The 25,643-nt window shown below is 37.3% G+C and overlaps 1 protein-coding gene across 1 annotated transcript in view; it reads left to right on the top strand.

Moving 5' to 3' along the window:
- The window catches only part of bbs9 (Bardet-Biedl syndrome 9), a 150,928-nt gene that overhangs the window by 51,852 nt on the left and 73,433 nt on the right, over window positions 1–25,643 (top strand). The window contains exons 18-19 of the mRNA XM_088929628.1: window positions 17,414–17,596; window positions 24,688–24,913. Coding sequence (XP_088785754.1) covers window positions 17,414–17,596; window positions 24,688–24,913 — 409 coding nt within the window. The remainder of the gene's footprint in view (window positions 1–17,413; window positions 17,597–24,687; window positions 24,914–25,643) is intronic.

The raw sequence follows: 25,643 nt of genomic DNA, 5'->3' as shown, positions 1-25,643 counted from the left end.
ACTGTGGGCACGAATAATGCTTTGTTTTGCAGTGAACTGCTGTGGCATTCAGGAGCTGGGGAGCATCATACTTTCATTGTACCAGCGCACTAGTTTAATTTAATTATTTAATTTCCCAACAGAAAAAGAATCTGACAGTTTTGCAGTTATTAATCATATGTCTGTTTGACGGCTGGTACAATGTCTGGCACCCTTTGGAATGGCGCTGGTTTTATAATTCCCATCTGTAGTTGTGATGCAAAATTCACATGAGGAAACTTCATGCCAAGCTGCAGTCTGTGCAAGCAGTGTTGATTTTATTACTGGCCACAGCAGATTTGGTGTCAGATAAAATGCTGATTTATGATGCTTGTTGCTTGTAATTATTGACTTGATGATACTGGAATCAGTACAAGTACTTATACTGAATGCCACATTAAATTCCCATTTGTATGAAGCCATTATAGGTAGAAGTCCTTATAGAAAAAAAATAAAACAAGTCATGTGATCTTTCCTTTAATTTCTAAATCTGTTGAGATCTAAAATGAAATTTCCCATAACAGCACTTTCAGCCAGTTATGTGCCGCTTTCCAGTTTGGTTCAAATTGGAAGTTTCTGATATTTTATTTGAGCTAAAAGTGAAGTAATAATGCTATTATTGTTATGGTATGGTATCCCTGGATTTCTGAGGACGTTAATTATGTACACTTTTTACCCTCAGGGTGTTTCAGGCTTATTTAAAAGAAGCAGTATTCAATCTCATTTGTATAGTTATGGCTTTGTGACTTATAGTGCTTAAAAGGGAAACAATGTCTGATCCATGCTTATATTTTGCTTGATCTTTTTCTGGTTTAAGCTCACCCAAGGTTATGAATACTGAAAGTTTTCAGGTAACTAAGTGCCTTCTGTCTAAAGGTCTCTTTGATGTCTTTTAACATATTTGAACATACTTAAGAATACATATATGACATAAAGGATGTAAGATAACAATCAATTGTCCAAATTAAGGGAATAAAAGATAACTTAGTTTTATTGCATTTGAATCTAGGTAGTCAAAATCCTAGCGCAGATGGAAGGATCTCAGATTCACTGCACGAGGGGTAGTCATGAGAGTCAGTGATTAGTCGATAATTATATTGGCCTTCTGCACTATTTGTTTGACGTTGATGTCTGACAGCTGTATCTGTTGTGCACCAATAATTTTGCTGGCTAACTTCACTACCCTGCTCAGTCTGTATTTTATTGTGTGTATTAAGGTTAGCAATCCAGCCTACCACAGGGAATGGACAGATTCAGTAGAAGTTGTATAGAATAAAGTCATTGTTGTAGTACACACATAAGGAGCAGCTTTTTCTCATCTTGTAATCGACAATAGTGCCAAGATAATTTCAGTTTCTTGCTCCTCAATTTGGTTTTGCATCCAACATCATTCACCTGCTTCAATCTCATTTTGGAAAATCACTAATTTCCCTATTGAAAGGATTAGAAACCGGCTTGATCAGCTTACCTCTAGTTCACATCTTTTATTTCTTGATCATCTGTTTGTGATACCGTTACACGAAGGAAATGAACACTTTCTTTCAGCAGTAATGTCATGGGAAAGCACTAAAGCATAATACTGGTTACCATTAACCAGTAATACGGTACGTGAATTGCGTAATTATACTTATCTGTAGTATCAAATTAAGGATGAATGAGAAGGTCTTGTATATAAGCATGTGTCTTTTGTTTTGCTTTGTTTTGATTACAGTCCCACAAGATCTGTTTAGAAAATGTTTTACCTTTGATCTGTAAATAGTCCGTTCACCTCATGCTGTGTATGTATGTAAAGTCCTGTGCAAATTGTCAAAATACATATTACAAAGTTAGGTGTGTGCTCTTCTGACAGATCTACTTGTTTTATTTCTACACTGAATGTATAAGCTTAAGAAAGAAATGGGTCTATAAGAAAACACTGTTCTTTGACAACTTAGTCTGATGTTGCTTACTGAAAGGCTACACTGTGCTGAAAAAGTCAAGTCCTCTAACAGCTAATCAGGGCTGACTGTCTTCACTGTGCTATTCTCATAGTGTGTAGCATGGTGATAGATCAAAAGAAAAGGTTGGCTGAGGTTAACCTTAGTCATTAGGATCTTGCAGTAACTGATCTGACCAAAAATGGAAAGAAAAAATGTGAACTGGAATTGTGTAAAAACTGTTATGAAAACACGGCTATTTGACAGCATTTAGAGATCTGCTTTAAATTTCGTTTGCATGGAAAACGTGCATAAGTAATATTAGTAACTCAGGGCTGCATTCAGTACATATTTTATTGGCACAACAAGAACACGACACATTAAAGTGGGGAAGGTTACATAAATCTTTCAGGATTTTAATTACTGAGGAGTAGTTACTTGTTTTAAGGTACGGTAAGCTTAGCTTTATCGGAAATAGGCTTGTGAATATGGTCTGTTCTGTACATGGCTACATGACACACCACCAAATAATACAGTAGATGTAAAAAATGAAGTGCAGATTGATCAGCTTGATTTAAATATTTTTTTCTCCATCTCCTGTATGAATCACTTTTGATTCAAATCCAAGTGGTTACTATTAAGAAACAAAACAAAGGATATTAAACATGTCGGCCCTAGGTTGACAATGTGTGTTCAGTACTACGGTATATTAGTTGACAGGATGGTAATTTTCTTCCTTGGTTTGTGCCCTTTAACAGCTTCACTCCCAGCTGTCTGCAGACCTTAATTACACATGTTTTAGCAGTAGCTCCAGGGCTTCTTTTCAGTGGCTGATAATAAGGTTTGGAAGGGCGTGACATTTAATGCATCATGTAGCTGAAGAGGGTATTTGTATGTTAGAGAGGTCTTGGGGTTTCATTAACCTGTTTTATGCCCATTTCAGTTCCATCTGATTTCTAATGTGTCTTGGGAGAGAAATCTAAAACTAAGAAAATATTTTTTTTCTGTATTTATTTTTTCGTTTTTGCTTTTTTTTTTCAAACCATACATTGATTTAATGGTCCAGTAAGTCAAGTACAGTACTGTCTGTGTGACCCCTAACTCTAATTTTCTCATTTTATATTGGTTCAAAAAATGAAAAAACGGCTTTTTTTTTACAACTTTTTGTTTTTATTGCAGATGAAAATTAGCCCAGTAGTATAGTAGAACAGAATCGCTGAAGAGTTTGCTAATTGAGAGACAACAGTTCAAGTTTCATAAAATCAAAAATAACTCTAGATACATATGCCTTATAGTTGAAAAATGCCCTTCAGGAGAATGTTTAGTTTAATAACCACATATGAAATTAAATATACATCCTGGGAAAATGAACTTCATGTCCCCATTTCATTTATTTCATGGTGTGATAACTCCAAAATAACTCTTCCTGTTAGTGTAGTTGTTGGACAATGAATTGTGGCTGCAGACAGATGTTCACTGTTGTTCATGTGTGTAACAATGGAGTCACGTTTGTAGCTTGAATTGAGCATGAAATCCAACATATAGATGTGATATTTTGGGAAGTTAAATTGACTTGCCATTCATCCCAATAAACATTAATATTCTCCAGAAAAAAATATAGTTTGAGAAAGCCTGATTAATCTCACTGTTGATACTGCTCAAGCTACATAAGCATTATAGGCTCATTTACATTTTTTTAAGGTCAGTACACTCCTTACGAATTCTCATTCACGAAATAAGTTATTCAGATGAAAACCTCCTTCACAGCAGCGTCAGTGGTGTTCCAAATTAACTGGGTGTAGGAGGAGATGGCTTTAAATACCCTGATCGAGTTCGTTAATGGCACATTTTATTTGATTGACAATACTCATCCCACTCTTTAATTATGTTCCTGACCACTTTCACTGGAGGGACATGACTGCTGGGCTTCCTGTTCCAGCTGCCCTTGCCAGTGAATATACTGTAAAACAGTGAATTACAATACAGGTTTGCATACCTTTACAGATTTATAAGGCCTTCTCTTGATATAGTTTTATACTGTATATATAATGATATGTAGTTTCAGGAGCAGCAAACACTGTAGAAGCCATAAAGGAGATTGAAAGAGACATGCAAAGTCAAGACTGGCAAATACCTGGGCAAACTTACATTTAATGTAGACCAGTGCAGAGTGTTACTAGCAGGTAGCAGAAACATACAGTAAACTGTAAATAAGGAAAACAAGAAGAAGACAATGACAATGATTTAGCCTTTTATATTGCTGTAACAATTTAGTCTTACAGTAGATATTCTGGGGGAAGCAACTAAAAAGACAGAACTGAACATTGTTTGTCTTGACCAAGGATGACTAGGAGAGGACCTGATTGAAGTATTCGAAATCCTCAAAGACTCTGACACAGACCAGAGCTTACAAATGAAAACCAAGGAAAAGTGTGTTAAAAAACTTATAGCAGGAGGCTATTTTTACAGAGGAAATTAACAAGCTATCCAGCCATTTAATTGACAGTTATACTCTGGTTTCTTTCAAGAAATAGCTGAACCTGGTTCTCGGATCATTTAGGGGTCTGAATGCCCTCCGCAGTCATTGGACCAGAAAGATTAAACAGGATTTATTAACATCTGACATAACCAATTTAATCTTGCTTTCCAGCATGACCTTTCTTCCATCATTTCTTCATTTTCAGCTTCGGTTAAATTTAACATTTGATATGTCTACTTAAGAGATACATTCTGTGAAGATAACATGATTAAGTTCTTTTAAGTCTCCAATTTATTAAGGATTCTGTTATAAAATGGTGAATGAATTCCTCAAGTGACCTTTTGTTAAAACCTTTAAGCTCTTAAGGAAAAACCAATAGGGTTATGTTGGGCATCAATTAAAGTCACGCAGTAGCATTCTTTCAAATGTAATGTTTCACTTTATTGTGTTAAATTCCCACCAGCTATGTAGCCACAGGCAGTGTCCTCCCACTGGGGTGATTGTCATCCTAAGGATTATCTCATTACCGGTAGCCTGTGTCCGTGAGCTTCAAGCAGCTCGGCATTTGTTGTGAGGATAATCAGAGCACAGCAGAAAGGTTGCGCTGTGGGCTTATCCCATCAGGGTTCATTAATCATTTAATTAAAACCTGAAAAGGACCTTTATTGGATTCAGGGCTTCCCAGAGAGCGTTTTTCAAGATATGTGTACTGAATATTTGGTTGTGATTGTGATTTTTGTCTGCTTTCTTGAAAGTTTAGAATAGTTACATCATTGTGTGAATGGATTGGTGAAGATGTTCTGTTTACGATTAGTTTATTTCTGTTGTCAAAATAGAAACTGGTCAGTAGACTCTGAGTAAAATCCATTATTTTTGTATAAATATTGCTAGTGTAGTTTGCAACTAGTATTAGTGTTACTGTTGCCAACTTAAAGTTCCTAGTTGACAGATTTGTCTCCTGAAAATGAAAATGTACACTGGCTCTTCAAACGAGACTTCCCATTACATTGATATTGAGTAACAATGTGTCTTTTGTAGATTCATAAACAGATTCACCGACACTTTTGTATACAACAAAACATCTTTCACATAGATAGCATATTTGTCACTTGTGAAGAATCATTTAGCTAGTTGATAAATATTCACAGATATTTGACTTTTAAGTGATTTCAAGTTTCACTTAAAACTAAGTTATTCTACATTTGAGTTCAATTATTAAAGAAGAATGTTTTTTTTTATTCATTTCCATGATTTTTAAATGTAGTAGCACATTGTACACATCAAAGGTCTTATGGGGTATAGTAAAAGATTCCTGATTTTTTTATTTTGAAAAATTATTGAGAGGGAAGAGTTTCACTAAAGATTATATGTTAATTTACAGTTGGTAACTACGAATGGAAACGTATGTTCTAGATACAGTACAAGGGTGTAGGCTTTGTGTTCTCCTGTAACAGAATAGATTCAAAGGTGGATAATATTACATGCTGAAACCATAAGCATAGACTGTATGCACACCTAAGAAGGATTGGTCATGGGATTGAGAAAATTGTGACAGAAAATATTATAATATGTAGAAATAGTACTTCTAGTGTCAACACAGTGTGTAGTTAAACACCAGGGCAGTGGCTCTGTGGCTAAGGCCCTTAACCCCAGCTGCTCCAGGGGTGCTGTATAAATGGCTGACCCTGCGCCCTGACCCCCAGCTTCTCTCCCTGTCTGTGTGTCTCATGGACATGCGAAAAGACAGATTCCTGATACAAGAAATAGTATATGGCCAATAAAGTGATCTTATCTATCTTATCTAAATTTAACTTTGAGAAATGCTATTTATTTAGCATTCCTTTCCATTTATGGAATTTAATGATCATGTTTGTAGTTAGTATTCAAGAAATGTCAGTTTGGGAGATAAAAGGCGTTCTACTTTCTCATTGTTGCAAACTCAAAATAAATTGGCTTCCAGCTGTGATAATAAATCATTACTTTTTCAAGTAATCTTTAAGTCATCATATTTTTTGCTGTAACTTTTGCAGTATAAACAAAAACATCAATGAATAAAGTGAACAATAGATGTTTTATATACAGTTATATCTGTTTGCTTTCTATTTATAATCTCTGTATGACAAAGGTTAGGTCCTTCAGTGTGAAATGGGGTATTTTGTACTGTAACTTCTAGTTTTTTGTTCTTCTGTTCAAAGAGAACATTGAGCCTTTTCGATAAATCTATACATGTCTTGTATAATCAAATGCTTGTTTCCCATAATGGTCCATCAGTTATGAAACAATAAGGGCACTGTGCTTCTCTTACAGGGTGTGATGGATTAGCATCTAAGTGTTTGTATTGAGATCATAAGTTAAAGCTAGTGGTTAGAGAGATCATGGGCAGAACAAAGATAAACAGTAGAAGCTGCTTAGTGAGCACTGTTAGTTGTGTTTGAAAAGAATGGAGTGGAAATGATAGAATTCAGGTCAATACGTAAACACACCAATTCTGAATCCCTATTAAACAAAATGTCAAGGACTGCTGTGTTAGGTTTACACTTTGAGTAGTCTATTAAATCATTATATACACATACAAAATAGGCTAGAATGAGGAAGGGATTTTTCACCTAGGTTTCAGCAATTAAAGACATTCCATGGCAAATTGTTTTATGTTGTGGTTAGAAAAAACAAGTCTTTCTCAGTGTTCTAAACAGTGCTAGTTTTAAGTAGCAATAATAGGTTCATCACTTGATATTTTAACAGGTTAAACCAAACTATCCATATTTTAGCAGTAATAATAGATGCATAATTCTATTGAATCTATTTTCATCCAGTCTGGAAGTAGCCTGCTTTTTGAATTACGATAGGTTGGGAGGTGAATTTAAAATGTAGTGGCACAGTAAATTAAAGGAACTCTGTACGTTTGCTAAATTAGTAGAGGAAGCTCATATTAATTAGAGGGCTCAGGACAGAACCAGCTACTAAATATAGTAGTAGGACTACAACGTGATATATAAATACAGTCTTTTCTTCTATCATGTAAATAGTACATATTTTATTTGTCCATTAAAGTAAAAATACAGAAATAGCTTTGTTCAATGCCTCAAAAGCATAGTATGTTAGTATCATTTACTTGCTAACAAATTGTTCCTACTACTGTTACTGTCAATCTAAAGCATTTAACATATCTAAACAATCTTCAGATTAAAGGTTTCACAAAAGTAAGTGTATAAATAGTGAAATCAGATCCTTGCATGTGAATTTTGATCCCATTACACCCTTCATTATTTGCCGTCATTGACTCTGTTTTTAAATTAAATAAATGTCTTTTAAGCAAGGATTTTAAAATAAACAGAAAAAGTACAAAAATAAAAATGTTGAAAGTGCTTTTTAGCAAGTTGGAAGGTTTTAAACATAATCACAAAGTATTTTTTAAAATAATCTTTCTCTTTGTCTTTTAATTAAGCAGGTATGAATAAAACTAACAAATTAGTTGGTGTTGTCCTTTAGATGAGATATTAAGCCAAGGTCCATATTAATTTGTCATTGAAGCAAAGGTACAGTATACTGATAATAGACTAAAAATATTTAACTGTTGGAGACGATTCAGCTCAAGTGACCTAAACAGCGTTGGTTTCCCAAAGCACACAAAAAAATTAAGAATTTAAATTTAATAAAATCCTAAATTAAGTTAGATACTTATTCCATACTTGTTCTAACTTTAATGGTTAGATGTACACTAACGTGATCAAGCCCATTTGTAAAAGCTAGTTTTTGTATACAATATATTTTAATGTTTAAAAACCCTGTAGGTCACTAGAGGCATCAGCTAAAATACTACATAATAAGGTTTTCATAGTTGCTTATCTTGCTTGTTTAACGTGAGAGAGTTTTATTCTAAATAGTATTACTTTGTATTTAAATAATACTTCAGGTTTTGTAAGGTTTAGGTTCTACATGATATTCTGATGATATATTTTTTGTAAAAGCCATGTTTTAAATAGATGTGTGTAAAAGATCATTATATAAAAAGGGTATTTAATTTTGCAGGATACTTTGTTTCAGGTCCTGGTTATGTTTGGAATCCATCAATCCCAGAAAACTTGACAAAAATGACATTGAGAGAACATATATTGCGTAATATTAAATCAGATTAAGCTGCAAGATTAATTTAGATGAGAAATTTAATGTTTGAATGTGGTTAGTTGATTCGTTGATACTGTTTATAAAGTATTGTTTTTAAAATTATCTGGGATATATAGCTGAGGATATTTATCTAGCATATTACCTAGTTTTTTTTAATTCATCACCAGCTTCCAGTTGGAAATCAGCCTTTTGTAAATCATTTTACAGTACATACGATTCTATTTTTGTCATGTGTCAATGTTATTCTGTGTCCATTAGATAAACAAATGCAAGAAAGAAAATGTTAGGGTTCTTTTCTGATGCTTCGTAAAAAAAATATGCACTTGGAGATTGTCTGCTGTTGCATACAAGTTGAAGCAACTTACAGTAGTTGCCAGCAATTCTGTTGTTACTGGGAAAAGTTGCCACATGTTACATTGGCTTCATGCAGTGACCTCTGTGAAGAGATTTCTGTGTTGATAATCGTCAGAACTTCTGGCTTTAGCAGTCATTTTCAGTTACTCTTTCCACAGTTTCATTTTATGCAACATTTGGTAAAAATTAGCTTTCCTGGCCCTTCTGTAATGAGCTTTTGAGTCACAAAGTCTGTCGTCACCTGTCCCTAGCTAATTTTCAATGCACTAGTGTGTTTCCACTGTGGTCAGTGGAATTGTGAGATGAAAACGTTTCATTATTGCATTAGAAACTTTTGGTACCACAGGCCAACTATTTTGGCTCTGAAGGAACCAATGGGTTGATTCTTATATTGTTTCAATAATCTTTCTGGAAACCAGGCGCACAGATGTTCAGTTCCAGCCATTGTTTTAATTTACGTAGTTTAATTGTAAACACACATCCCAGGTGGCAAGCCTCACTGGAGCTCCTCCAGGTCCAATCATAGCTGTCACATAGAAATAATTTGTAAAGAGAGCTCTCCAACAATACCACCTTGTACTTGTTATCTATAGCCATTGTTTTTGGGGCCTCTGGATGCAAGCAGAGCTGAATTTGTAAATAACATCTGTGCCGCATGCTTCGTATCTGGGATGTATAGTGCGTGATAATTTCCACTACAGTGGAAAGAGTTAGTGATCAACTGCTGATTTTATATTTGAAAGCTATTTAATGCAGATTTTGCTGACGTGTGGACACATCAAAAAGTCACTAAATTTTATATTTTTGTGGTGGTTGTTTGAGAGATCCATCTCTACTAATTTATAGGTAGGGATGCTTGCTCTCATAGTTTGTTTTTGCTGTGCGAGACATATTAGTAGGCTAATTTTGAGATGTCATTTGCTCAGATATTCACATATTCTATAATGTATCTTGGTCTGTGTTGGTCATTAGAAAAAACACCTCCTTACAAGGCTATTGATCATCTAATCAATCTGTATTTACTTATAAATATTTTAATGATTGTTAAGATTCATCACAGCTTATGACCGGTCAAAATCAACTTGTTTTCTACGGTTTACTCCATTTTATTTACAATTGGGTTTAAGCCTATGGTTCTTTGACTAAATCTTAAGATTTTTGGAAGGTTCGCTTTTGCAGGTCAGACTGCAGATCCATTCATTTTCTATCCACTTTATCCAATAAAAGGTTATGTGGGAGCTGGAGCCTGAGCAAGCAACAAGCACAAGGCAGGGTCACCCTGGATAAGACTCTAGTCCATCACAGGGCACACACAGGCAAAAACACACACTCACACTCACACTCACACACTCACACCAGGGCCACGTTTCCCAGAAGCCAATTAACCTCGCAGCATGTCTTTGGGCTTTGGGAGGAAACCCATACGAACACAGGGAGAACACACAAACTCCACTAATACTGTATAGCACTCCAGGAACAGAGCACAGGGCCCCAGTGCTGTGAGGCAGCAATGCTCAGACTGCAAATTATATAAAAATGATCAAACCAGTAACCTGGTGACTCTTTATGAAGTTGAGTTACAGTACCTTGTGTTTTATTCTTTCAGTCCCTGCTTTTTTTGGAAGCCATTTTCTAACAAACTCCAAACCTTTAATGATGCTTTTTTCAAAACTGAAGTTACAAATGTTCTGGGGGAAAAAGCACATTGTAGTTGTAAATGCACGAGCATTATACAACAGTGCATTTCTCTTTCAGAGTTTTGCATGGAGTCTTAGAAAAATAGTTAACTTTCCTTAGGAAAGTTTCTTCATTGTATCGGCCTTAAAACACATTGCATTCACCTTCCACTAAGTAGTACAGAACTGTAGTATGTGAGTGAAGGCATTTTATTTGCCTTGGAAATTTCCTACACTGTCGGGCAAAAAAACAAAAGAAAAATCTTAAAACAGGAACATAGTTTATTTATCTGATGGTGTGGTTTGGAGCCTTCCACTGACTAAGATAAGTAATCACACATTGCTTATACAGGCTGCCAGATGCTATCATGACTTCACATTTTTCTGGCTTTCTCAGCATGATGGGTGATATTATAAACAGAATTGTTTCTGCCAAGCACCATCTCTTATCAGGACTTGTGGTATCTCTGCGCCTTGGGTAGAGACAAAGGCAGTTACTGTCTAGGATCACTTGCTTGGTATGGCACTGATCGTCCCCTTTGTAGTCTTCGCTGAGATACTGTTTTGCTATTTCAATATTGTCTCCACTCTGGAATGAGATAGTGCAGCCTGTGATATAAGAGAACGCCACTGTCTGCCTGAGCTGATTTTCAGTAAATAAAGCAACATACTGTCAGTACAGTATAGCTGTGAGGGGCGCCTTTACTCCTGAATCTATGCCTGCTCACAGACACTTAATTACCTACAGCACGATTCTCCACTCCAGCTACCGTTTGAACAGTGCAATATCTTAAGTTTATCTGGGAGGAAAATTGATTAATTGCAGGAATATTTAGTTGTATTATCTTATTACAATTTGGACAGAAGCCTGGACACAGGGAATTGCTTTTCAGATAAAGGAGATAAATAATGCATACTCTTTAAAACTGTTAGTAAATGCCTAAAATTTGTGTTATACCATGTTAAAACAGAGCTCCTTTTTATTCTTTTTCTGAACCGCTTAAAAGGTCGGTGTCTTTATTTAAATAAAGATTTCCCTAAAAAAAAAATTAAATATTTGTTAAATATATATGTTATGTTAATATATATGTTAAATATTTGACAAAAGACTTGTTTTGAAGCTGTTTTTAACCGTGATTCATTGATTAGGTAGAAATAATGCCTTATTTTGATTGAGAACAAAACTCATAACCTCATTAGTAAGGGTACTCCCATATTCTTTTAAAGCTACAATAAATATCTACATTTAGAATCACCAGTTAAATCCTGTTAATTTACAATAACTAGTTCTTTCTTAACTCAGCTCCTTAGTGCGATAACCTTTTACTACATGGGGGGGAATATAGACCTGTGAACAAGCTGTCTCGACACACCTGCCTGTGGAAGCAGTTCATCTTTCAATCCACACAGGCTCCACTGTGCCTTGCTGGAGAGATAATGTGAGTTTAGGAGAAGCATATCTCTCATTGACATCAAGCGCAGAGTTGCCTGATGCTGTTGTGCCAAAAACTGAGGGCTCTCTAGCCAAAAGAGCCCTATACATACCCCTAGTGGTGCTTGTCCAGTTTTATGCTGCAGCTTGAAGGGTTCAGGCTGCAGAGAACTAAGGGCAAGGCCCAAGCATTCTCTAGTCTAGATCATAGGGCTCAAACTGTGCTCTTTACTGCTCAACCACTTTGGAGCCCACATGTCACAAAGTCTTCTGAAAGAAAAGCAGCATTTCATTCTTGCAGTCTTCTAAAACTAGCAATCTTGAATAATAATTTATATCACTCAGCATACAAACACAAATATTATAAGAACACCCCCATAAAATATTATCAGAATTTTTTTACATTTTATATAAATTTGTGATCTAGCATATGCTATGTTTCAGAAGTTAGGCTTGTAGCGATCAGTCAGAGAACTGCTTATCTTTCTCATTGTAAATGTGTCCAGGAAAATCAAGTCAAGATCACAAGGTTAAAAATACTTTTATAGAAAATAATTGTTTTATTGGAATGTGACTTATTTCATCTACTGTGATTGTATAATGGCAGTTCTCTTTGAGTGTTTATACAGCTAATGTGTTTTTGGGGAGCTTCCAGAAGCCCTGTGGTAGTAATCAGCTCTATTCACTTAAACACGGTTCTTGATAAAAGTTCATGTATCATGTTGTCACCACTGAACATAGCAATGACTTTCGCAATTTTGAACACATGGACACTCGGCTCAACTTCCTGAGGGAACAAAAAGTTGTCATTTTTGCATCCATAGCTCTTTTTAAAATAATGGCTTCATTTGCTGCTTTCTCCATAAATGTGTGTATTAATACACAGTGAATTGTTAATAAAGTGTTCATGACAGTGTAGTGTAGGACCTGAGGTGACCTGGCCTGGGTGCGTTTCAAATTTTCCAGATACATGTTGTATGGGACATAGCGGGAGTAACTGAAACGCAGGGATAACTTAACCAGAAGTAGCCATCATGCCCTGTAGAAATATTTTGTTCTACAATGTATAGAGTGGGTCTAAGGCAAGCGCAGTGACCACTTCTCAACACCGATTCATGGCAGAAACAGAGGGTGACCGGAACTGTACTCAACCACAAAACATCCTGCAACAGTGGGAACTAAACGACATGCTTTTTTGTTTTGATTCTGAAATCTGAATCAGTCATTCAAAAAAGGCAGATGTAACACGGTTACTGTGTGCCATATGTTATGTGATCGTAAGTTAGATCTCAAATATAATAGACATTTTAGACAGTTAGGCTTATTTATTGCTTATTGAGGGGTTATGACTACAAGGAAAGGTGGAATTTGTTATGTTAAAGTGCCTTGCAAAAATATTCGTCCTCTTCCAGTGATGTTCTGTTTTGTTGATTTACAAAACATTTATGCACAATTCTTAAAAATGAGTGTTTTTAATCAAAGCTTCACTGCTCAGACTGAATAATTTTGTGGGTTAAAGAAGTTGAATGTCGGCAAAAAGTTCAGCAAAGAAAAATCTAAAACTGAAGTGTTAATTGCACCAGTGTTTGACTGGTACAAGCGCTGACCTTACACCTGCAGCTATTACACCGACGAGTGCTTTTACAAAAGTCTTTACCATTTTTACACTCCAGAATGGTGCAGTTTTCACCCACTCGTCTTCGCAAACTTGTTCAAGCTCCGTTGGATTGGTGAGGGATCATTAATAGACAGCAGTTCAAAGGTCTTGCCACAGATCTTATGGATTCAGGTCAGGACTTTGGCCAGTTTGTTCAGGACATTTGCTTCCTTTTTTTAAGCCACTGCAATGTAGCTTCAGGTCATCGTCCCAGTTTTATCCCAGAGGCAGCAGACTGAAGCTGCTTCTTCTCTAAGATTTGCCTGTACTTGAATTTGTAACGGGTTTTCCCACTCTGCCACACGGGCGAGCTTTGTGGATTGGCCGAGCTATTGTCGATCCAAGGACATTTTCTCAGACATGAGAAAGCCTTGACCTGTTTAGTCCTAATCCAGCTACTCGATTTAGAGGGACAACCTGAACTGTGAATCTAGGTGGTAAGATTCACTTTCTGCTTTTTAGTCATTGACTTCATCATGTGAAAGGCTTGCTTAAAGTTTTTTGTACATGCAATGCAGTGCTTCCTACTTGCTAGTCTGTATATTGCAAGCTCTACGAGGTGATGGATGGGTTGCTACCTCAGCACTTTAGAGCCTCCCCCTTGGTGTTTATCTCTCTTTTGCTTATAAGGTCCATTTTTTCACTTCTGTTGACATCTGTGCTCTGAAATGCAAAACAAATAGAAAGTGATCCTTTTAGGTTTGGGTATTGGCACAATGATGGTGCAATAGGTATCTAGTTTTGCGTTTTGGCATTTGGTATTCACTATAGACCATCTGGTTAGTCGAGCTTTGCATACAACAAGAATGTCTTCCCACAAAGACTTGTGAGGAGAAGCAGCAAGGCAGTTCTTTGCTGAAGGTGCTGGCAAATACGTGAATTTGAATCATATTGTTACATTTGTTAACTGTAATAAGTTTTGGGTGTGTGAATAAGTGAGTTAAACGTGATCAAGTCAATAAATCGGGGCAGCAGGGTGAGGTGACTTCTTCGTTCCTGGCAGTGCAGTTTTCGGTTCTTGGCGATGAGAGCTCGATGTATGTCATGAAGGTTCACCACGTGTAGAGAAACTGGACTGTGAATTGTTAACTTGCTTTTCAAAGCTCCAGTTAAAACCTGACCTCTTGATCTTAGCGGTAAACAGACTGCTCAGTGACTACAACACAATGATATATATATATATCTACCCTTCACATAAAACACCACAGCTAATGGTCTCCCAAAGTGCCAGTAGCTCTGTCCTTTAATTTGAAGTTTTATTCCTATATGCATGATATATTTGAGTCTCTGCTTTTTTAACCACATTTTGCTTATAATTTGATGTAGCATTCACAGCCAATTTTACAAACTTTTTGAAAACATGATAACATTTACTTTTAATTTTCTTCTATGTTTTTCCTATTTATGAAATTACAACCATTGGAATATTAATGAGGAGATATATGTTGTTTTTATTTTGCAAAGGGAAAGAGGACGCTAATCTTCAGAATTGTCCCTGTTTTTTATTAAAAATAGACAGCTGTCTGACAGTTTCACACAACTTACTGGTTGAAGTGCAGTAAATCTAATATGTATTTCTGAATTCAAGAGAGGTCATTCTGCTTCCTGGTCACCTCCACTTCTTTTAAGAAACTCAACCTTGTGAAAAGAAGAATTGTCTCAAGGGCTGGTAAACTACAGTACATCTTGGGTTCATGACGAGAAACATACATTCAGAACTACCTCACTATGTTGATCTTTCTCTTTTAACAAAAAATCCGAATTTTCTTCCAAGGGATTTCATAACAGAAAAGCTGCTCTGCTATTTATTAATGTATAAGTTTTATCCTTGGTTTTCCAGGGTTCAGCTTTTAAAACAGTACGGTAATCTCAGCGTATTCTTGCAGGCAGTTTATTGTTGATTCAACTGAATGTGTCTTGGGAGTCTCCACCCGGGTCAGAAGAATTTCACATTAAATGGTGCCTCTCAGCCACCTTCCTTCTATCACAGTCCCCACCCTTTCTGTCAGCTTTTCCCAATTACTTCTTCCCTGTATCAGTCTGCAGAAGCCACAGAATGACGGCTTTGGGTAGACTCTTGGAACCAACTTTGAAGACATATTCTTTGGCAGCGCTAAAGAATATGGGAAGCTTTTTACACCGATTTGAATAAACATGACACAAAGTTGGGTCTGTTCCTCCATTCCTGCTAAATGTGCCTTTGTTCCTCACCTGGCATCAATCAGTCGTGTACTTATATTCATAAAAGGTCCTTTAGTGCTCTCCATTTAGTTTGGCAAACTCGGGGCTTTTATCAGTATAGAGTAGTCTTTACTAATGAATTTCTTTAGAAAATCTTAGCTTCTTCTTGGCTGTTCAGAAGGTTCTCATCTATAACGTCAAGCGATTGCTTTAAGAGGCATTTATTCTCGCAATGGGTGCTGTGTCTCTCTACAGACATGGTAAGCCATGTAAGTGCCTACTGAAATCTTACTAGTTATCGATCAGATATTTAATCTAGCTATGTTTATGACATTGCCACAGAGTCCTAGTAATCGGTGTTCCCCTTTGTTTACTTTATGATGACATCTAAACCTGCAGTCGTTGCAATTTCAAAATGGGAAGTTGTATTTAAAATCTACACAATTCTAGCAAAAACAAGTTAAAAATATGTAAATCAGTCCAATTTTTAACAATTTTAAAGAAAATTCTCAATTACAGTACATACATATTCAGTCTGTTTGCTACAGCATTCTTAAATCGGGTCAGGTGTAAAAGATTACCTTTGAAAGGTCACAAAATATATAGAACGGTCTCTGTCTACATGCAATCAAAGTGGTTTAAGTTGATTTCAGAGTAAATGCATCTGTCTTTTTAAGTTCCCACAGTCAGATATTGAATTTCAAGCCAAGCATGAAGACCAAGGAGATTTCGAAACAACTCGGGGATAAAGTGGTAGGAAAGCTGAGATCAAGAGAAGGTTACAAAAACATTTCAAAGTTTCTGATCATCATTAATAAGCGTCATGTGTGTCACACCACCTAGATACTACCTGCTTCAAGCCACCCTTCCAGTCCATCAGAAGTTGTTAGAACTGGAGCAGTTTTGCCAAGAAGAATGGGCAAAAATTACTTCATCCCACTATACAAAGCTGGCTGAATTGTATCCAGAAAAACTCAGAGCAGTAATTGCTGCCAAAGGTTCTTCCACCAAGCACTGATACAGGGCGCTGAATACTTATACAAAGTGAAATGTTATGATTGTATGTTTTCTCTCTAGGCTTTACTGAGTTTCAAAATCCTTTGTATAGATCACTGTTTAGCTTGATCGTTACAGTTTTGTATCAAAAAGCTTCTTTTAAAAAAATTATTTGTTTTAACTCTGCAAAATGTGGCAGGAGGTGAAAACTTTTACAAGGCACTGCGATCTGTCTTTTTCAGAAAATCACAACAGGTTTTTTTTTAAAGGCTATTTTTTCCATCATTGTATCATGTCTTTTCCTTTTTTAAATACTGGATTTTTGTCCTGGGTGATGCTGCATGCTTTTCTAAAAAAATGTTTTGCTAATATATTTTACAAATGAGCTGTGTGATGTGAATGACTTGCTGACAATGCACTGCTTGTGCTACCTTCAGAGCGTCGGATAATCATTTTCCCTTCTGGTTACCGGCACATAGCAAAGTTCCCCTGGGCATGTTCTCCAGATCGTGCTCCTCTTTTAGTTTGTAAAACACTGTTTTTCTTCTTAACTTGTATATCTACATTTTATTTCTACAGGTCATAGCCCTTGCAGATGCTACTGAAGAGAACCGAGCTGCACTTTGTCAAGCATTCACCCGGCTCAGGAGTGCCACCCACCTCGTAATACTGTTGATTGGCCTGTGGCAGAATCTGGGCAAGGATCAAACAGCCATTCTGGAGTCAACCTTACTACCTCTACTACAGGACACCCCACAACTGGTAAATGTTTTCACTGTGTTTCTCATCTAATAAACAGAAGGACAGCTACAACTAAGAGGCAGGGCTTGAACTGGACTGGTGTCTGGTACTGTTTGATTTTTGCGTAATGGCAATGGCATGTCTTGTTGAGTCCCAGTACCTTTAAAACAAAAGTGATTGCCCGGTATCCTAGCTATCCTGTAGTTAAGGATCTGCGCCTGTGGCTGGAAGGTTGCTGGTTCGTATCCCGCGGCCGGCAGAGGAATCCTACTCCGTTGGGCCCCTGAGCAAGGCCCCTAACCCCAACTGCTCCGGGGGGCTGTATAAATGGCTGACCCTGCGCTCTGACCCCCAGCTTCTCTCCCTGTCTGTTTGTCTCAAGGAGAGCAAGTTGAGGTATGTGAAAAGCACCTCCACCCGAAGAAGGCTCCACAGCCAAAACGATGTTTCTCTTTTCTTTTCCTTTTAGCATGGAATAAACCTCTACCATAATGTTCTTAATTATGATCTGTAATACTTAAAACCTAACTGTTAATACTCAACACTAAAATATAGATGCTATTTAATTCTGTATGTAATACTTTGAGCTGGGTTTCTAAAAAGAGTTCCATCCAAGAGCTTGTTTTCCATCCAATTATTCTGACGTTCCCGAGGTGAATTATGAACCATTCTGAGTATGGGGATCAGTTTTTTTTAAAGGATAAATCCATGACAAGGTGTGACAAATTTCTGTCTTCACAGTCCATAACCAGACATAGCTTCCTGTTATTTTTACCCAGCATTATAATTAATAAATAGGCCTGTTATTGTCTAAATATTTGACAAGTGTTAAATTTTCTTTTAGGTTCAGTTTAATGCACGTGTTCTAGAATAATGTACAGTTTTCAGTCATAAAATGTGTCACTGTTTGTATCCCTTATCTATAAAGCTAAAATTTTAGATAAGATCAGAATTTTACAGTCTCATACGTTTTCTACATTTTCCTTTTAATGTTAGGCTTTTAATATAGTGCATGCAGGCTTATGCTAGACTGTAGCTGCAAAGACGGTCTTGGCATATTTAAATTCTACAGATATCCAGATTTTTGGAAGAGTTTATTTAAGAATATATCTGGTTACCTTTCTCTGAACTGGTTCCAGAGAAGCCCTATCTTTCTAGTATCTTGGTTGCCGAAGGGCCCTGGTATTAACCCTTAATGAATGGAGCCATTAGAGACTGGGCTATGTAAATAGCTGTCTGTGATTGGATTTCCCAATTGGTGGCCCACCTTTGACCTTCGACCTAGAGCCACCTGGGCTGGGTGACCATGTCACAGCAGCGCCCCCTCCCAGTGAGTGTCTGGTATTGCAAGTGAGAACCAAACTATTTCTCAAGCTGAAGGTAAGCTCTGCACTGGGGATCTTGGAAGCATGCAGAAAACTGAAAGGCGGTGCACATGTGCAGTTAGAAGTGTGAATCCTCATTCATCCTGTGCCATTTAATCCTAGAAGTAATGCCAATGTGATTAACAAATGGTCATTCCTCATTGGAGGTGAGTGAAACGGGGACTATAAATATGAATTAAAAGAAAATTGTATTCTAAAAGAATAACAACATACTAAAAGAATATAAAATGAACTTTTTTCAATTTTTGGGGGGTACCACCCTTTCAGTGTACAACTTTGACCTGCAGGGTTATTTCCTTGGAATGCTGAACCGAACTAGGAGAACAGATGTGTATTTATTCAGTCGGTACCAGTTAGTTCCTCTGTGGTTCTAAGGTTTCTGGTGTGATGAGCAGTGCAGCTTCTTCCCTCAGTAATGATTCATCGGGTTGCTGTGGCTCATTGGCGGTAGGAATTACCTGCTTACCCTGACACAAAACACTTCATTTACGATCATGGATGTGGGCTCAGCTCTTGGCCTCTTGGCCTTGCCCTAACACCCTTTCCATTTGGTAATGTAAATATACAGCCAGTTCCTAATCCCCTGAAAAGCCTCTAAGTGTTTTTCTCTTTAAGAAAACTTTCTCCAGCTGGTCATTGACAGATGAGAATCTCGGCATAACAGCTTTTCCTTTCATGCGACAGCATGATTTATTTATAAATTACCAAGGAATCCCTCTGCTTCTGTCATGTTCTGTGCTGAGTTGCACTGTGACCTCCTTGTCCAGTCAGTGAGACCCCCTTGTTAGTAATCAGCACTTTAGCGGTGGAGCAACTGTTTTGATATCCTCCTGACATGCTTGTGGACTGTAGACATTTTCAGCTCTCTTGTTCTCTAAACTGTGATGAAATATAAGCAAGTGTTCAGGAAAATGGGTGCTTCAAAGGTTCCTTTTTTCCCTTGATATATTTTTTTATTTTATTTATAGGAGCACATATTTATGGAGCTTAACAACTGTGTTTAATTATATACAGAACATATAGTACCTACTGTACCACATCACTGGACACATTTTCCTGTTCTGCTTTGCCTCTGAAATATCCGTGTAGCAAACCAGTAACATTCCCCTGTTCATGTGATTGTTTACCTGTCTTTTGAGCCTTGGATGGTACCATACCAGTCTAATCAAAAATTAGAATGAGCTAATGGCAGTCATGATAAATATTTTAAAATTGGTTGTAGCCTTTAAATGCTGGTATTAGCAGAAATTAAATGAATGTTATCACAAGAGGACAAAAGGGAGCCTTTGAAGTCTATCTCAGGTCTAAAAAATCCCTATAGTACAAGATATCTACAGTAGGCTTAACGTTGGCATTGCTTCATTCTGTCTCGTCTTTAGATACATTATGAGGAACGGTTTTGATGCAGGCTGATACTCAGTACAGCGCGTTAATAAATAGTGACATCCCTTTTGTGACAGGTGATAAATTAGTTGGTATGAATCACAAACAGATATTATATGTAAAAAAATAAATAAAACAATCTCTATGCCTTATGAAATGTGCCTGGGGTTTGATTTTATTTTTTGTCAGGTTAACATAACTGCCTTTTGTAGTGCTAATCCAGTGAGCAAACACTTGTGGTTGCAGAAAATCAAAAGGAATTGCCAGTGACATTGCAAGGGATCCTGTGAATTTCCCCTTCTGTCTGCATTCTCTTTTCCCTTAGACTTTCAGGAGACAGCATTCACTTCAGCCCCCACAAACAAACAGATCTGTTTGTCTTATCCCTAGTTCCCTAGTAGCCAACAATGTAACTTTCTTAGACTCTGCAAACTGTAAAGTCATTTATCTTCCTTCAAATACTGTTTTTGACACTTTATGTTCTTACCTTTGCTAATCTCCCAAACTAAATACTTACATTTCCTTGATGGAATGTAACTCATTTAATGTTTTTATCTGTGTCCTTGAGTCTAGGAGGAGTTTATCTTGATTATTCAAGAACCCTTTTTCCTTTTTTTCTCCTCACCATTTTGTGAAAAATTATTTTTGATAAAGAACGCAAATACCACTGTGGCTCATGTAACTTTGCATTTTATGTTTGTGAAAAAGTCAGTTTCACTGCAGGATTCATATGTTAAAGAGCATGATCTATAACCTCGATTGTGTTATATGTGTGTAAAGTACTGCATCTGGCTGCAAGAAACATGTTTTAATCACATGGATTGAGATAATAGAAGTCACATGGGGACTGGTAGCACAAGTTCACAAGGCAGGTGTTTCTGTGCACAAGACCGCACACATTACTGATGAATCATAAGCAACAGTTGAGACTGCAATGACAACACCCTGTCAAAAAATCTGAAAAACAGTAAAGTTCAGTTTTGTGTCATGAAGAAAGTAAACAGAGTGACGGATTTATATAAAAGTGTATTTGAGTAAATGAAGCTGGCTTGCAAGGATAATGTATTTTTACATGGTTTTACAGCTCGAGTGTTGCTGTATTTTTGGTAGGGGGGTGAAGTCCTTCTTCACCCTATCCTTCTTTTTAGAAATAAAGGTTATTTCCAAGGAGAGTACATTTTGGCCTACAATGTCTTGGCTTGGCTGTCCATGGCTAGAAATGCACTTTAAACATTGGTTTAATGCTTTAATAGTCACAAACCAAGCAAAAAGTTCCAATTTACAAAAGAAAAGAATGCATATTTTGTCATAAATTTAGTGAGCGCTTATCACTGGTTGTTCTGCCAAATGTGTCCTCTAGTAAGGTGTGAGAGAGAGACATCCTGCTTTTCTTCTACTCTGAAAGGTCACACAAGCCAAGTTTACAGAGCAGGTCCTGGCTACTGTCGCCGTTGCCCTGGTGAATCTCATTAATCTACACACATGCAGAGCAGGCAAGACCACGCTTTCCTGTGTAATGTGAAGGTTGGCAGCTCTTCCCAGTCCAGCAGCTTTTAGAGTAAACAGTGTGGCATTGGGTTTAGTGGTTTCTGGTCTGTTCCCCAATAATACTGAAAGGAAGTGTCTCTTCCACCGCTGAATTCCTGTTCTCCCAGAGCCTATTTCAGTTGGATATCCTAATAACTGAATGTGGCAGACCATACGCAGTTGTACCTTTGAAAGCTGGGCCTACATTTATTTTTGTTACCTTGAGGCAATAAGACAACACTTGAAACACCCGCTGCATCTAACAGAATGATGGTAAGGAGGTGAAATGTCTGCGTCATTATCCTGTTAGAACTATTAGTGCGGAACATGATATGTCATTAATCTTTGGAAGGGGGGGACTGAAAATACCATGAAAAGACTGTAATTAGTCTAGAACCATGCCTTTAAAATACATATATTTTGTGTCTCATTTAGCTTCCACTCCCAATTGCTTTACCTTTTCCCCTATGTTCAATTACAGTATGTTTCTTTGCTGTTGTGCTTTGTAGAGCTGAAGTAAGGTATTTGTGGAGAAGCAGAAAAAAAAACCCACTGGTGACTACAAATTAAAAAAATTGAGGTCCTAGCTTTCCGCACTTGATAAAGGGGATTTTTTCTGAATAATCTTGTTTTTCCTAAATGTCTTCTGTCGATGTGTATCTAGTAATTTACATATGTAACATCCTGAAAAAAACGTGCAAATAGGTGCGTGCTTTGTGTTTAGTGTAACAGCAGGTAGTGGCACGTACTCCTTTGCATTAGTTCAGTGTCTCAATGGTGTCTAGTGTTACTCTAAATCTCTAATGTAAAAAAAAATAAACTTTCACCGTGAGGAAGAAACAAAAAAACAAAACAAAATAAGAGAACATAACATAATAGAGAAGATGACCAGAAAAAAATTCAAAAGGCTTTCCTGTCAGGGCTGTGGCAGAACTGTTCCAATATACAAAAATACATAGCTGGTTTTGCTGAAATTTGAGAGAAAAATCCAATTGCTTTTCTCATTACTAAGGTGAAATTCTGGGCAACTTTGTTGCAGTTCTCTGTGCAGTAAAAAAACTCATGCCTAGCATCACCTTTTGATGTGAAAACTGATTGTAGTCATTTAAGGTTTGAGGAAATGAAAAACTTCTTTGATATGTCTCGTCTAAGTTAAGTTGAACAGAATAGTGAATTTGTGGAGAAAATTAAGGTGATTCTGAATTGGATCACTGCGTACTTCAAAATGTGTGAAAGACATGCACAACTAGTTTTTAGCTGAGTTTTAGCCTCTTATGAAGGTAAAAGTGCATACATGTAGAGTAAGCTGTGGAAAAGTTACATTTGTTATCAAAATCTGATATGTTGTAGCAATTTGAATTTATCTCTGTTGTAAAGTTTCAGAGTGGCCTCACAGCAGCCAACAAAATTCCAAGAGAATTTCTTATACTGGGTCACTGGGTTACCTTGGCGTTTCACTGCTCTTAACATAAATTAAAATTGTTCAGGTATCTTAATTGCCAAGCACAGGGGGAAAAAAATAGCTTCCTTTAAAATGAATTTTAGCTTTGCCAGGTATACTACACAAGTTGAATGAGCATAAGTATATTGAAGAATGTATAGTGGTCCAGTTGTATGTTTTTCAGGTGGTAGAAATTAGCTACCATGGGCGAGTACACAGATCTTTACTGTCATCGCTCAGTGTCTGTCTCCTTCTCTCTGTAAAATAATTCAGCCTCTCTTTCCTTTCCGGTAGTAAACCTTTAGAAGGTAAAGTAAGCTGCGAAAGCCATATCATGTTGTTTTGCTTCACTCATGCTCTTGGAAGTAAAGCTCCAGTGTTTATTTAACAATACTGCAGCTCTGAGCCCACCTGCAAGAATGTATGTATGTTTTTTTGTCCTATTTAATTGAGGAGGAGAAACACTATAAATTCCACGGATAACAGGGTGTTCTTGTCAGCATCATTACCAGCTTGATTACCTGTCATTAAAGCTTGTTAAGGGCTATCTGTATGGCGACAGGGACAGCCGTGTAGCCTGTGGTCAAATCACCTGTCAGACAGTCATGCAGCAGAGTTCAGAAGGATCCCTTTTTTCGCTTCTTGTTATCATTGTCCTCAAGCAATGCGAGTCAGAATTTACTACTCTGGAGGCTTATGTCTGGGGTGCTTTTTTCAGAAATAAACCCTCAAGTTCAGATGTGGAGCGTGTGTTACCTATAGACCAGCAAAGTTTGAAAACCAAAAACTGTATCAGATGCAGATCAACTTTAACTGATCCCGTCAGAATTCCAGCCACCATTGTTCTTCGTTTACAGCAGTGCAGTTGAATTCTGGGCAGAAGCCCTGTATTGTTCTATTGTCTAAAGCTGTAATATTCATATGAACAGTAATAAAAATAAGACGCAGACAACATTAGAAATGAAAGCTCTTTCTCTAGATCATTCATGCAATAATATAAATACCCTGAAGCATAGGTATATTTCTCTGTTGCTGCCTTACCTTGACCTTCTGGAAATCCTTTCTTTTTTTCTCCATTTTTGAATTATGTCGTCAAATGTAATACTCAGACTTTACTTTTTTAGCAACTTTAGTAATTTGCAACAGTAGTGTGGACATTAACAGGGGCGGCTCACCCTTGTCTTGGAGTGCCTCAATTCAGCAGGTCGTATAGGTTCCCCCAAGTAATTGCACAAATTACCTGCTTAAGTGATCAAAATGAAATGTCTGTCCGTGCTACTTTTTTGTACAAGACTAAGGTTACGAAACCTTGATGATCAATTACAGGATGTGGCAGGTGAGCTGATGGTTGGCTCTTCTCTCTCTGTATTGATCAGGGCTGGGAGGAGAGCGTGGACGCAGCGGTCTCCCACCTTCTGAGGACATGTTTGTCCCGGAGCTCAAAGGATCAGGCTCTGAACCTTACAACTAGCCAGCTGTCCATGCCCAAAGACACCAGCAGGCTGAAGAAACACATCACCCTTCTTTGTGACCGCATAGGCAAAGGAGGACGCCTCTCCCTGTCTGCTGAGTCCAATGCACAGACACCCATCGTGATGCCAGGTACGAGATAGACATGCAGTACTGTTCTCTTTTGTTTTCATTACTGAGGATCTTCTGTTGGCTTCTCCACCGCCACCTTTATTTTGTCTTGCATATACAGTACTTAATCAAGGCCAGTGAGATCGGGGGGAACGGGAACCCATGAGGCACTTGTTATCCCTCGGCTTATCTGGGGAACATGTCTTTGTAGATGTATTGGCCCTACCATGCTGTCCTGCCAAACAAATTGAGAAACCGGAGAAAGATGGGCCCCACCACATACTAGCCATAAAGGGAGAGGATGCACCTACTCCCATCTGAAGTGAAAAGTGATTAAGGGACACCCCCAGGAATAAAAAAAATTGATACAAATACCTCCAAGTGATACTGCAAACCGCAAAACCTGAATGTAAATATAGTGTATATCAGAATGGTATAATGATTGTATAATGCTCTGTGTTTTGTAACAGTAAGTTGCATTAATAGTAGAATAGTGCATACTCTTTCTTTGATGATAGCTGGCCTTTTCTCAAATGTTTGAGAGCTTGGTGAAATGATTGTACTCTTAAGGTGAGGCTGAAAACTCTCTGGTAGCTTGCTGATACAAGCTTCGGCTGTAACGACCAAATGCATTTTTAGTGAAATGTTACAGTACTATGTTAGCTTAAAAACTAGCATTTAAAAAAAAATGTATATATTGTGCACAAGCTTTATTAAGGATCTCAACCTGAGTAGTCAACCGAACTGTTAG

Source organism: Atractosteus spatula, chromosome 12 (assembly GCF_055471065.1).
Source record: "Atractosteus spatula isolate fAtrSpa1 chromosome 12, fAtrSpa1.hap1, whole genome shotgun sequence".
Classification (NCBI taxonomy): domain Eukaryota; kingdom Metazoa; phylum Chordata; class Actinopteri; order Semionotiformes; family Lepisosteidae; genus Atractosteus; species Atractosteus spatula.
The sequence above is the reverse complement of the archived record's forward strand: the minus strand, read 5'-3'. Positions and strand labels throughout refer to the sequence as shown.